Here is a 14,587-nt window from a genome sequence, read left to right on the forward strand (position 1 = left end):
GTGTTATTTCTTTTCAACATACCCCTTATTTTCCCAAATGGATAGACTCAGTGTAATAGCATTCTGCCTATTAACTAATTATTCCAAAAAGGGTACATTAAAAAATGTCTTGGGCCGGCGCCATGGCTTAGCGGTTAAGTGCGCGTGCTCCGCTACTGGTGGCCAGGGTTCGGATCCCGCGCGCACCGACCCACCGCTTCTCCGGCCATGCTGAGGCCATGTCTCACATACAGCAACTAGAAGGATGTGCAACTATTACGTACAACTATCTACTGGGGCTTTGGGGGGGTGGGAAAGGAGGAGGATTGGCAATAGATGTTAGCTCAGAGCTGGTCTTCCTCAGCAAAAAGAGGAGGATTAGCATGGATGTTAGCTCAGGGCTGATCTTCCTCACCAAAAAAAAAAAAAAAATGTCTTACCTTCACAACATATGGTAACCAGAGCAGTAGAATCACTGATTTCTCCATCTGGAAAATAAAGTATATTCAGTTCAATTAAACATGTATATTATATCTTTAGTTTCAAAATTAAACTATTGGACATTCTTCAGGTGGTATGTGTGTGTGTTAATTTAAGGTCATCTCTTTTCAGTTTAGACCCACCGCTCATCCAACCGAATGAAGGCATTAATAAGTAGGTGCTGCATAATATTCTCCACCTAATAAAATTGGAAACATCAGTACTTTCCAACAAATAACAAAATAATTTGCTTCTGGAAGCTGCCACAATTAAATATAAAGGAGGGGGTAGAAATAAAATGAATTATCAGCCAATTACACAAAATTACATTGCATTGTGTGAAACTAACCTTAATTGATGGCAATCTAGAACGCCTACACACTGCTACTTCGTTGGAAGTAATTCCTCACATTTTAAAATTATACCATTGTTATGAAAAATATTTCAAAATACTGTTGATGGAATTGAAACAAATGAGAAAAACATTCAATATTCATTTCAATTAATTTTTAGAATGCATTCATCTACAAAGTTTGTGTAGCTTTCCCTAGGAACCTAGAGTCCCTGAGGACCTAAGAACTTTGACATTCAACTTAAGATATCAAGAAAAAAAATAAACACCCCTGTGTTTAAAATACATATATTTCTAAAACTGAAAAATATCATTTTAATAGTAAATAGGTCCCCAGGATGGATTTTAAAGCTCTCTAAAGCCCACTCTAAAGCAGGTTTCTTCCTACAAAATCCTCTTTAGTTCTTAACTAAGCAGGTGTTCACCTCAGATAAAAAGCAACCCAGTTAAAAAGAAATACCTAATCATTCAGTCCACAGAAACCCTCCCCCCCAAAATTGCAAAGCTTTTAACCTTGTTCGTTTTTCTCTGCAATCTGACTTAAGTGTTCTATCCTCGGGGTTGTGGTATTAATTTTTTCCCCCAAATCTAAGTTTAAAGTAGAATTTCGAAAGCTTGCTTGTTACAATAAAAATGCCAAAGCGGAAAGATCGCTCCCGGCTACCTGTGCAAGGCCCCGCTCAGGTTCGGTCGTGTGTCACAGCGTTTGCGCCGGGAGACGCTGGAGAGCAGGGCCACGGCAGCACCGTGTTAGCAGAAGTCCAAAGATGCCAACTTTGGCTGGAGAGAGGACAGAGTTTAAAGGTAAGCGCTGAGGTTGTAAGAATGGTTAGACTGGAGGGGAAAGGAGGAAAGAGCAGAGACCTGAAGTCAAAGCGCGGGGGTGCACAGCGGAGGGGCTGCGGGTACCGGGCGCCCCCGCAACCCGCCCTGACACGACCCGGACCCGGACCCCGGCCGCGCCGCCCGCGCTTTGCAAGTCGCGCGCGCCGGGTGCTGCGCGGGGACGCGCCCGGGAGGAGCAGGGGCAGCGCGGGGGCCGCGATCGAGCCCACCTCGCCGCCTGCTCCCTGCGGGGTCTTCCCGGCTCCCGTCAGCGAGCCCTCGCCCGCCTCCAGCTCTTCCCGCCGCTGCTCTGGCGGGCTTCGTTCCCGCCAGCGGTGCCCTCTTCCTCGGTTGAGTTAATTAAGTGAAGGTCTCCATGGAAACCGCAAGCGGCTGGAAGGGAGGAGTGGGAGGCTAGTCCCAAAACATTGCTATGTGGAGGAGAATTACCCTGTACGTGGAAGATGGGAGAAAGGGTCGGGCGACGAAGGAGAACGCGAGTGGGAAACATTGGCATCTCATGAAAAAGAAACGGTGGCTGTGAATAGCCCTGGTTGGGCACAGTTTCGAGTCAAAGTCATCCACAAGGCTCTGTATGAAGCCACATTCTTTCACTGTTAACATGTTGTGTGGTGTGTTTTTTATTTGTTTTCGGCAGCATTTCACGGTATTGAGGGAACGCTTCTTCCCTCCTGAGATCTTCTCAGTTAGCTTCCCTGACATCACCCTCACCTGGTTCGTGCATCTTCTTAGTCCGCATCATCCTCTAACATTTCCAGCTTAAAAATTGACTTGACCCATGGCGCCTTCCTTGAGTTTGTGTTATTTTATTCATTCTTGTGATTTCAATCATATTCAAGACTCCCAATCACTCCGTCTTGGATCTCATTTCTTGCCAGGGCTTCAAAACACTATTTACAGCTCCACATTGGCCATCTCCATCTGGATGTTCCCAACTCAAAACCATCTTTCCAAAACTAATTCATGATCTTCCCTCTTCTCCTAGCCCTTCCTGAGCAGAGGGTGGTTCACTCAGCCAACCAAACAAAAAAAGTCACCAACTCTGCATCCTCAGATCCTTCCCCTCACTACCCAAAGCTAATCTGTCCTCAAAAATCCCTTTGATTTTACTTCTAAAACATCTCTTAGGGTGAGTACTTCCTCTATTCTCATAGTCACTGCTTAATTGAAAACTTTAATTATCTCTCTCTGGAGAGTATGTGCCATGTTTAAGAGTTGGAACCTCAGTTCAGATCCTGTGGCTCCATTTACTAGCTGAGCATTTCTGAAAAGTCAATTGTGGTCAAGATTAAGCTTGTAGAGTGCTTAATAGAGTATAAATACTTAAGAGTGACAACTAGTATTGCTCACTGCAGTTACTGCCATACTTGGACTATGTCTCCTTGTTTGATATTCTCAGTCTCTCCTACACACTGCTAGCTAGTGCGATCTTTCTGAAATACATGCATGATCATGCCGGGGGACTTACTGAAAAGCCTATTCTGACTCTTGGTTGCTTACAATGTACCTCTGGCCAAATTCACTTTCCAACTTTACCTCTCTCTTCTCCTCCTTGGCAGCCTAACTTACACCCTCAACGAAGTAACAGGCCGTAAACATTTGCACCTCTGTTTTCATATAGAACTTTGTTTATAGTGTGGCACAAAAATTTACTTTTTGTGTATTTATGTCCTCAGCCAAATTAGGAACTCCATGACAGCATGGACTGTGTCTTAATTCAAGCACAGTTAGAGATGCGAACTATATTTATGTTGTTTTAATTCCTGAGGATCCTACATATCTTTAGCTTTTAAAAGTGGGAAGTGTCAAGGCAATATATCACAAAATGATTTCATTGCCAAAGAATTAGCTTTTAGGCTTTGAGAAATATGATAAAATTAAAAATCTGTCAAGGATGTTAACTTATTGAGGTAATTACTTCACAATATATACACATATCAAAGTATTATGTTGTACACCTTAAACTTATGCAATGTTATATGTCAATTATATCTCAATAAAAGTGGGAAAAAATCAGGCAACTGGTCACTAAATAAATAAGTGAATAGAATAAAATAAAAATCCATCAAGTGAATTGAATAAAGTGAATATATTTTAATATGGCTTTTTGTCATACATTTGCTTTGCAAACAATGGCATTTTAAATAAGGAACCATCACAACACTACCATCTTCTGTAGTTTAAGTCCATCTCTCTATTAGGTCAATAAACTTGATAGCAAGTTTATCAATAGGGTTTCTCTCAAAAGCTCTCCTTCTAGAGATATCCTATGAAATAGTGTGGCCTGGCCTTGTTCCTGCGTTATGCTTTTATTTGGCCTAGAACTTAGGTATAGAGAAATTAAGTGAACAATTCAAGAAAATTATGGGTCTTTTCTTTGAGAAAAGGGAAAGTGTAGATTTAGTACTATTTCAGGGCATTTATTCTTAAGGAAAATAATTTATTTTTCAGATGGAGAAACAGATGAAAGACATTTAGGCAATAGTGGAGATCATTAATATAACATGAATTATCTATTAGTAAATGTGTTGTTTGGGGTCTTATTTACATATCTGTTATGAAAGGAAATCCATGTCTTCACCAGAGGTTGGTTAGACGTATCTGCATAACCACATCCCAGGTAGAATTGTGACAAATATACAGTACAGGAAACACAGTACCCACCCCTTCCTCACCTTCAACTTCCAGTCATTTATTCATCAAAAATATGTGCCAAGCACAGAGCTAAGCACTGAGGATCTAGCAACAAATATGATTTGTCCTCCCCTTCACAGAGCTTAAATTCTAGTGAGGGAGCTGCTGAGTGTTGTATACTCTGATTCTGTGCACAGCCTTACTCCTCTTTGTTCCTGTGCTTACTAGCTAAATCCGGGCCTTCTTTCCCTCTCATCAAATCGTTTGGGTTCCTGGACCCAATTCCAACGTGTGAGGTGTTTGTGTGGGTTCCCCTTACACCACCACGCAATGCTCGGGACACCAGCTGGGTGTCCTACAATTCAATTCAGTTCTGACGCTGTCTACCCAGAGATAGCATCAGATTCCACAGTTTAGGGGCTCGGTCTTACAAGGTTGACCCCCGCCCCCTCAGATGGCAGTCGCAAGCCCAGATTGTTACCCCCTCCTTGAGTTTGATTAATTAATTAATTTGGTAGAGTGGCTCACAGAACTCAGGAAACAATTATTTACTCATTAGATTACCTGTTTATTATAAAAAGATATAACTTAGGAACAGCCAGATGGAAGGGATGCATAGGGCAAAATATGTGGGAAGAGGTGCAGAGCTTAGAAGCCCTCTCAGAGCGCACCATTCTCCCCAAATCTCCATGTGTTCACCAACCCGGAAACTCTCTGAACTGTCCTTTTAGGTTTTTGTGGAGCTTTCACTATATAGGCATGGTTGATTAAATCATGGGCCATTGGCAGTCGATTCAACCTCCAACCCCTCTCCTCTCCTGGGAGGTCTAGGGTGAGACTGAAAGTTCCAACTCTCTAATCACTTGATTCGTTCTTCTGGCAGCCAGCTACATTCTTAGGTGGGGTCCAAAAGTCACCTCATTAACGTTAACAAAAGACACCTTTATGGCTGTCATCAGTTAGGAAATTCCAAGTGTTTAAGAGCTCTATGCCAGAAAGGAGGATGAGGACCAGATATAAATTTCTTATTATAAATCACAATGTCACATCTAGATACCTAACATTCCTTCATCCTTCGTATTAGATTGATCTAAAACAGGTCTTCTTATCTCTAGTTTTTCCTCTACTTTAATCCATTTTCAACTGTTTTCAGATTAATCTTCCTAAAGGTCAGTTTGGATAACGTTACTTTCCTATTCACAGTGTGTTCAATGGCTCCTCAGGCCCCCTAATTCCTCACTCTGCACATTGAAGTCTTCCAGAAACATGTTCAGTTCACTTCATACATTTTCAGTCCACTCTGTTATTCCCCTTAATAGTTCCCTTCTATTTTACCTTCTTCATGGAATTTTCCCCAGTTACACCTAACAAGAGTCATGTCCCCCTCCTCTGTGCCTCTGTGGCACTTAGTGCTTCTATTGGATGGCTCCTTGAATTCCATTTTTCACAGAATTATGTGTGGATATCTTAGTATGTCTACCAGACTATCATCTCCCTGAAAGTAAGGCTTATGTCCTGTTGATCTTCATATTACCCATAGAGCCAATCGTGATACCTTACATAGTAGGCACTCAACAAAAATTTTTTGAGTAAATACTTGTTGAAGGAAGATTATAAAACTCTGCCATCCTCCTTTACCAGGTGACACTTGGGACTTATCACATTTTTAAAAATTACAAATGTTTTAGGAAACAGCAAATATAAATTTTAACATGAGTCATGTCACTCTGGAAAAACTCATGCATGGTTTACAAGATTACTGTAAACTTCTGGTTTTGCCTTGAACTCTGAGAGTCTTTTTCAGAGTTTTTTGCAATGTACATGAGAATCTTTCTTTCTTAAGGTTCTTAAAAACAAGATGAGAGGCCCACAATGAAGTCATTTATGCTAAGTCCCACATCGTCAAACTGAGACTTGACTTAATTACAGTTTCGACTCTCTCAGAAATGGAATCTTAAAGCAGTCAATCAGGAATCGCCTAACACCACTAGTTAGGTCATCTGCCTGATGGACCCCTGCCATCCCCTCCGGGAAAGTAACCTTGCAGTAACCAACCCACTTTTTTGCCACGTAGAGCTTCCTGGTTCCCTCTCCCTTCTGCCTGTAAAAGTCTTTATTTTGTACAGCTCCTCAGAGCTCCTTTCTATCTGCTAGATTGAATGCTGCCCCATTTATGAATCGTTGAATAAAGCCAATAAGATCTTTAAAATTTACTCAGTTAGGGGCCGGCCCGGTGGCACAGGCGGTTAAGTGTGCAAGCTCTGCTGCGGCAGCCCGGGGTTCACCGGTTCAGATCCCGGGTGCGCACCAATGCACTGCTTGGCAAGCCACGCTGTTGTGGCATCCCATATAAAGTGGAGGAAGATGGGCACGGATGTTAGTCCAGGGCCAGTCTTCCTCAGCAAAAAAAAAAAAAAAAAAAAAAAGGAGGATTAGCAGATGTTAGCACAGGGCTGATCTCCTCACCAAAAAAAAAGAATTTACTCAGTTAAATTTTGTTTTTTAACAATGTGTTACCCTTTAGAGTAGCCAAGATCTATGACATTCCAGAGTGCAGAAAAGTGTACTGTTTTAAGGTTAAAATGGAACAGCATTTAAAAATTAAAGACCAACATAAAAACATTCTTCCTAAAACCTTATAACCTGGAAAAATTAGTGGTACTATTTTTTGTCTTTCCTTGTTTCACGTTTCCTGTTCTTACAGGTCTTTTTTAATGTCCTTTTTAAAAGAATATATTTTACTCAAACTTTTCTCACAAAAACAACATTTTCGTAAGCTGATAGGTAATCAAAGTGAGCCAGATTTCTGTCATTATTTAATGGAAAGCCATTGTTGCTATGGAATTCCTAAGCTTTGTTTTGCTGGCATGAGTTATGAGAGAAAGAAAATAAAAGGTGGATTAGCAGGGTTTTTTTGATCCGTATTTGGTTTTTTAAATGTGATGCCAAAAGATTGTTCTTTTAGTTCTGTAACTAGGATTGAACTTTTCTACAATATAAAATTTCCTAAAAATTTGAGATATTATCTTTTTAGCATATTCATTTATACAATATGAGAAGTAGTTATTGTAACAAATCTTTATGAAAAGACTTTATCAGCCAAATTAGTCCAAATTTATGTACTTTGAGTGAAAATGGTATATTTAATAAAGTGTTATTGGCTGTGCTTCAGAGCCAAGATTAAAATTTTGATTTATCTATGTCCATTGGTGTGGACTAAAATACAAATGTCATGTTGTGACTTGGGACTAAACAAAAATGATCTTCATCTCTGGGATAGGGGTGGTTGTGAAGTAATTCAGACGTGCTGGTCCATTAAGTTTATGGTTTTCCTGCTAGATTTGTTAACAAGTATGCCAAGACAGGTGGGAATTTATTTCTGAATCAGATTATAAGCACGTTTCACATATTTAATGAATTCAGTTCAGTAAACTTTTACTGAGAAACTTTGATGAAGAAAATATCTTAGATGGAGGGACAGGAAAGAAGAGACAGAGCAAAACCCTGACTTACTGCAAGGGCTTTATATCCAGAGGGAAGGTCCATTATCCTTACACCTTGAAAAATTAGAGAATAAATTAAAGACCAGCAGGAAAACATCCTTCCTGAAATCTTCTAACCTGGATAAATTAGTAGCACTGTTTTTGCCTGTCTTTACCAGACAGCAGAGGATGGCAAAGCTCTGGGAGCCCATAGGGACGGCCATGGATCCTAGCTGGTCCAAGCATAATACTCTAACCCTCACCCTAGGCAGAATTATAGGATGACACTAAGATTCCCACTCCCTGGGATTCACACCAGTGTAATCCCCTCCCCTGAGGGTTGGTGGGACCTGTGAAAATGATAGTCACTTCCATGATTATCTTACATTATATAAGACTTTATCATAGCAGAACAAAAGAGGGATGTTCCTGCTGGCTTTCAGGAAACTGCCATGATGTGAGGGCCACGTGGTTAGAACGTAAGCGTTGCCTCCAGGAGCTGAGGGTGTGCCCCAGCCCACAGCCAGCAAGAAAACGGGGATCTCAGTCCCACAGTCACAAGGAACTTAATTCTGCCAACAACCTGAATGAGCCTGAAAGAAGAGGACCCCAAACCTCAAATGAGATCACAGTCCCAACTAACAACTTAATTTCAGGCTGGTGAGATCCTGCGCAGAGGGCCCAGCTAAGCGCTCTCCAAACTCCCAACCCGCAGACACACAGTATACGCATGCTATTTTAGCTAAAATCAAGCTGCTGAGTATGGTCATGTTTTCCATGATAAATATAAGCAGTGTTCCTTTTCAATATTTCCTAATTCTCAAGTGAAGAGAAACAATTAAGTTGGCAAATTTTAAAAGGCCAGTGAGTGTTTCTCTTTTAAACACAAACAAACATCATTCTCTTAAAATATGGGCCACAAATTCCACGTGAATCTCAGTACGGCCTCCTTTACCTAAGCTAACCAGTTTTCTATTTTTCTCTTCTCTTAAATGGTACACTTGTTTGAGGTTGATATTATTCAAATGGCTGATCCTAAAGAAAAAATACAAAGAATGAGTAGAATTGTTTGTTCATTGCTTAAGTAATAAAATTTATACTTGGGGGTAATTTTGATTTTTTAATCCATCTGCCAAAATTGTTTCTCTAAGGACCTTAGTCTCTCTTTAAAACAAAACAGAAAAAAAATCCTAGTTTTTTTCAGATTTCAAAAGAAACTCTTGCTCATTGAAGAGCATTTGGAAAATGTTTGCAAGTACGAAGAAGATAAATTCACCCATAATCCCATCAGCCCAAGATAGCCAGTGTTGAACATGTTCACGTGTTTCTTCCCAAGAAAGAATCACTATATCTTCCCAAGGTATAGTCTATGCAATGCATAGATATCTTTTTTAGCAAGATTGGAATAATCTAGTTTTATGTCTTGCTTTGTTTCACAAAACATTTTTCATCAGTAAAGAATCTTTGAAAATATGGTTTTGTATTACACATAATTATCCAAGTTATAAATGTCACATAATTTATATAACAATAACCATACTGTAGAACTGTAGAAAATTTAAGTTGTTTCCAATTATTTGGTACCATAAAAAATGTTTAAATGGGTCTTCAAGTTTAAAATGGTGTATCACCAACCTCTCTATTGTATCCCTGACTAATGTTTCTCTAAACAGTGAAGAAACAGAAAAATATAAAAACAAAACAAAAAAATTCACAAACTAAAATTGTTTAACAGAACAAAACTGATTTCTGAAGAAAATCTGTTATTTATAATAGATAAAAAGTACTGGGAAAAGGGAAAGCAAATAGCTTATATCTCTTCCTTTACCAATTCCTTAACTGGGAGTTTGGGATCTATATGTACCAGAAACCGGTCAGCAACCATATTATTACAAACTGCATCTTTCAAAAGTAGCTAATGTTTCTCTCATTCCAACTATCTCTCTGGTCTTTCCATATCTGTTCAGAAATAGTAGCTCTAAGGAAACAACAGATTCTAGCGGCACGCAATTATATTTTATGAGCTTCATCAAGACAAACATTATAGATGAAGAAATAGAGAAAGCAAACAACAAAAACAGTAGCTGTGACCAAAGAAAGTTGTAGTTTTTCATGAATTTTGACAGTTTGGAATATCGGAGAAGCATGAAAGGATGTAGGAGGAGCTGTCACCTCTGGATACTTGAGAAATATCAGGAAATGCCAGCTAGAATATGAGAAGTGAAACAGGAATTGACTCTATCATCCTGCCCTGTAACTGAAGATCTGAGAATAAAAATCTCACCACTCCTCAAGTGGTGACAGAGTATAACCAAGGGCAACCCATATAATCCAATCATTAATAAACAGCAAAAAGTGATGTGAAAATAAGCCATGAGACCTATGAAAAAAATACTCCAAAGCAAAGAGAATATCATCCTAAAAAATGAGACGAATAACAGACTAGTTAGTGCCAGCACCCTGTAGCAAAATTCAGGAAAAAATATTAGGCAAGTTTTTTGTTTTCCCTAAAATATGCAAAAGGAAATGATTTCTATAAAACTGTAGAAAAATACTGAGATAAAGAACAGTGTGGTATAAATAGAAAATAGTCTGAGATTTAAAAACAGGTGATATAAAAAGAGAATTAGATAAAAAATAAATACAAGGAAACTAAAAATGCATTTGAGAAATTACACTCCACAATGATGGGAGTGGAGCATGTATAAATGACTAATATGGAAGAAAACCTTGAAAACCTCTACAATTATGCAGAGCAAAAAGACAGATGAGGAAATATGAGAGAAAATGTCTTAGGCATGAAAAAGAAACAACCTATACATAATTAATATTCCTGAATATAAAACTAGATTAACTAAAACGAAGCATATCAAATAAAAATATACTGGCAATAGAATAAATACCTCTTCCACATTTAGAAAAGGATTGTGTGAAGATCGGAGAATTTCGAAACATCCAAAGGAATATCAATGAATAGAGAAGCATACCTATACACATCTTCACATTATTGAATTCAAAACTTGAAGGAAAATTTTAATAAGCAATCATGCAAAGAAAAAAGAAAAGAAATATATCTATAATGGAACCAAATATCAGCTAGAACCAGACTTGTCTTTTGCAACACTAAATGTTCAAATGCAGTGAAGCAATGTCTACAGTTTTGAAAGCAGGCCGTGACCTCAAATTTTTATGCTCAGCTAATATGTATCAAGTCCTTTTTACATGTTAAACACCCTACTAAGTGCTTTACAAGCATTAATTCCATTAGCCACACATACAAATCCTATGAGCACTTTGAAAAATATGAAATGCAAAATTGTTAAATTTCCTTAGAATCACACAGAAAAAGGTGGTATTAGGATTTGAATTGACACCTACTTGGTCTGAGAGCCTGCGACCTTAGCTATAATGCTACACTGTGAGTAAAACCTTAGAAAATATACCATCCGTGCACCTTTCTAGAGAAAAATTACTTGAAGATTTAAATAAGCAACCAAAAAATATATCAAACATAAGAATTCGACAATGGAGACATTAGCACTGGCAGTAAGGATTATAATTAACTCACATATAGAACTATTAAATTGGGTTACAAAACTGAATTTATTTATAAGTGTGTGGGTTTATGTCCCTGCATATATAGCTTTTAATGGAAATTATAGACAGATATAATTTAATATAATGTTGACGCAAAATAAATATGACTGAGAAGGCAGAAAACTTAAATTCTGTACTTTTTGGTAAATATAATTTTCTTTATTTATTATCCATCTCAAGGTTTCTATAATCCCTGTATTTTCTGATAATAGATAACATTTTTGATAATCTAATATAGAATTTTGACTTTAACCAGAACTTCAAGCTTTTTAGGAAGGATTAGTTAGTGAAAAAACTCTGAAAAGTTGTTTTCTTTTCCCCAAGAAAATGCAATGTGGAGGCAAGATTCCAAGCACTATACCCATTTATAAGACTTGATTAGAAAAAAATGAAGACTGGGAACAAGACGGTTGCTAACTTTTATTAGCAAAAATTGCCTACTCGTGGCAGATATATTAGGAAAAGGCATAATGTCTGGTGGAGGAGTTAGAAAATGGCTCTCCTTTCTTACCTCTGGAGTTATTAGAAACAGGCTCTGCCCTCTGGGAAGATGCTGTCCCAAAGATGGGTATTTGGCTTGGCAGAGTGCCTTTGTGCAAACAAAAGACATTCCTTCTTCTGGGCAGAAAAAGCCTCTTGTCAGCATATATGACCTGCCTTGAGGAACCTCAGCCAGATTTCAGCACGCGCCTGCCCCTCAGACGGGTGCTTTTTTACAGGGACCAAACTGCGTGACCATTCACAGAGACCCAGTCTGAGAATATTAGCACAAATATGAATCCCAGTCCACTTGTTGGGTTACAGGTCCTCAGTCAGAGTCATATTTATTCTATATCATGAAATCTTCTGAATCTACATGTTGTAACCACAAATGTTCTCAATAGATTAATTTTAAGAAATTGTTGAGATATCTGGATTTCAATAGTGTTATTTTCTGTATGATGTGAACATTAATCTTGAAGCATTGCATGATAATTGATTGCTTAGAAAAAGCTCAGAAACCTTCTTTCAACTACTATTAAGGGCCTCTATTCTCCTTTTAGGCATCAGAGTCTGAAGATACCATGTCCGCCTCTTCTCTTTTTCAGCTTAATTGAATGGAATAAATCAGTAATTCAGATTCATCTCTTAAAACTAACATGAATGAGAAGCTTTGTTTTACTAATAATAACTTAATTTAAAAAGTAAAACCAAAAATCCCAGGTTATATTAATCATAATATCCTTAAAGGTGGAAACAGGTGAGTTAAAGTCTGCAAAATTATATGTCCTTACAGGACACACTGTAAAATTACCACTAAGAAAATGGACAAAGGAAAATAGACAAAAGAAACACAATAAGCATATGACAAGGTTTGAATTCAGTGGCACACTCAGACATATATGCTAATAAGTGAGCTGACATTTTCTTCTTATTATATCAACAAGGACTTTCATCTGTAACTAACTAATGTTGATGATGATAAAGGACAAAAGAAACCAACTTTTATATAATTCTCTCTCGTGGGAGGAAAAATTTGATTCAGCAGTTGTGGAAGACAAATTAGGCAATACGTATGGAGAGTCTTCAAGATTTTGATGCCATTTGATCCTTCAAATCCACTTCATGCGTAAGGATTTATGATGGGGAAAATTAGAAACAAATTTAATATCCATTAATAGACTGGTTAAATAAATTGTGATATTCGCTTAATGGAATATACTACATAGCATATAAAATTGCTATTGCAGAAAAACTTTTAAGAATATAAAATTCTTGAAGAAATTATAAAAGAATAAGTTCAGTTTAATCCCAGATCAGGCGAGGCAAGGAGAAAGGCAAAAATAAATAAACAAAATGACAATAGAAATTATTTACGTGGATATTTTGTACTATTTTTCTCCTACGCATAGTACATAAGAGTTTGTTTTTTACTCTCTTCCTTTTCAACGTGACATAATAAATAGCTAACAGTCTTTATTGATGTAATAAGCTAAAAATCACATCTTGCAGTTTTAATGTAAATTTCTGAGCCTATCAAGGAATAGGTACATATGTATGTATATATGTATATATATACACAACACACACACACACTCAATGTTGACAGTTATCATTTACTGAGGTGGGGAATACTCTGTGAGGAACTGATTTAAGAAAAGTGGTGGGAGAGGAACAAAATCAAATACAAGTCAGATTGTTAGAGAGCAGGACACAGCTCACATAAAACACAGAATTATCTGGAAAGGCCAAATAGAACCACTGCATCTTGGAAGAGTCCATGAGGTTGAGGAGTGACAGTGAGCAATTTACCTGCTTGCTCCTGGGCCTGTTATTCACTGTTCAGAGTTCACCTCACAGGGTATTAATTCCTCCTTTTTTCCAGGCTGGATTACCCAGTTCATCAGGGTAGTCAGGAGGGCATGGTGCTTCTTCCAGGCTCAGAAATGGTGGGAGAGGCCACAGTACATATGGCAGGCATAGGGAAGGGATGGAGCCCTTCCCCCCCAGAAGAAGATTGACACAGTGGTCAGAGTAAGGTAAGGAGGCCAGTGGCTCAGCCTGGGCCTGCTGCACACGCGCTGTGCTGTTCCTGTCTAGCTGCCTCAGGCTGCCTGGTTGGAGAAACTACCATGAAGATGGGAGCAAGTCCAGCACCACCAGCTACAGACACATGAGCATGTGTCTGAGTGAATCCAGGCATGGGTACTTCAGGAAGGGTGCACATACTGAGTCTAATTTGTCACCTACTAATCACCTTTCAACCCACTTGTGATGGTCTGAGTGTTTATGTCCCCCCAAAATTCATATGTTAAATCCTAACTGCTTATGTGACAGTATTAGGAGGTGGGCCCTTTAGGAGGTGAGTAGAATATGAGAGTGGAGTCCTCATAAATGGGACTAGTGCCCTTATAAAAGAGAGCCTAGAGAGCTCCCTCACCCCTTCTGCCATGTGAGGACACAGCAAGAAGACTGCCATCTAGGAACCAGGAAGTAGACCCTCACAAGACACCGAATGTGCTGGCACCTTGATCTTGGACTTCCCACCCTTCAGAATTGTAAGAAATAAATGTTTTTGTTTATAAGCTGCCCAATTTATGCTATTTTGTTATAGCAGCCCATGCTGACTAAGACACCACTTCATTATGGCTTTTGTTCATAATAAGAAGCACCAATGAGCTCCATTTCTATAAATCAAATGATTCCTCAGCAGCATTTGACAGATCATAACTCCAAT

The 14,587-nt window shown here is 38.6% G+C and overlaps 1 protein-coding gene across 1 annotated transcript in view; it reads right to left on the reverse strand.

The window, feature by feature from the left end:
- PTPRQ (protein tyrosine phosphatase receptor type Q) overlaps positions 1 to 467 on the reverse strand; it is a 243,829-nt gene extending 243,362 nt beyond the window's left edge. Inside the window, exon 1 of the mRNA XM_087449140.1 lies at positions 420 to 467. Coding sequence (XP_087305266.1) covers positions 420 to 467 — 48 coding nt within the window. The remainder of the gene's footprint in view (positions 1 to 419) is intronic.
- Between the last annotated feature and the right edge of the window lie 14,120 nt (positions 468 to 14,587).

Source organism: Ceratotherium simum, chromosome 25, assembly GCF_057802395.1.
Source record: "Ceratotherium simum simum isolate JZ-2026a chromosome 25, ASM5780239v1, whole genome shotgun sequence".
Taxonomy (NCBI): Eukaryota; Metazoa; Chordata; class Mammalia; order Perissodactyla; family Rhinocerotidae; genus Ceratotherium; species Ceratotherium simum.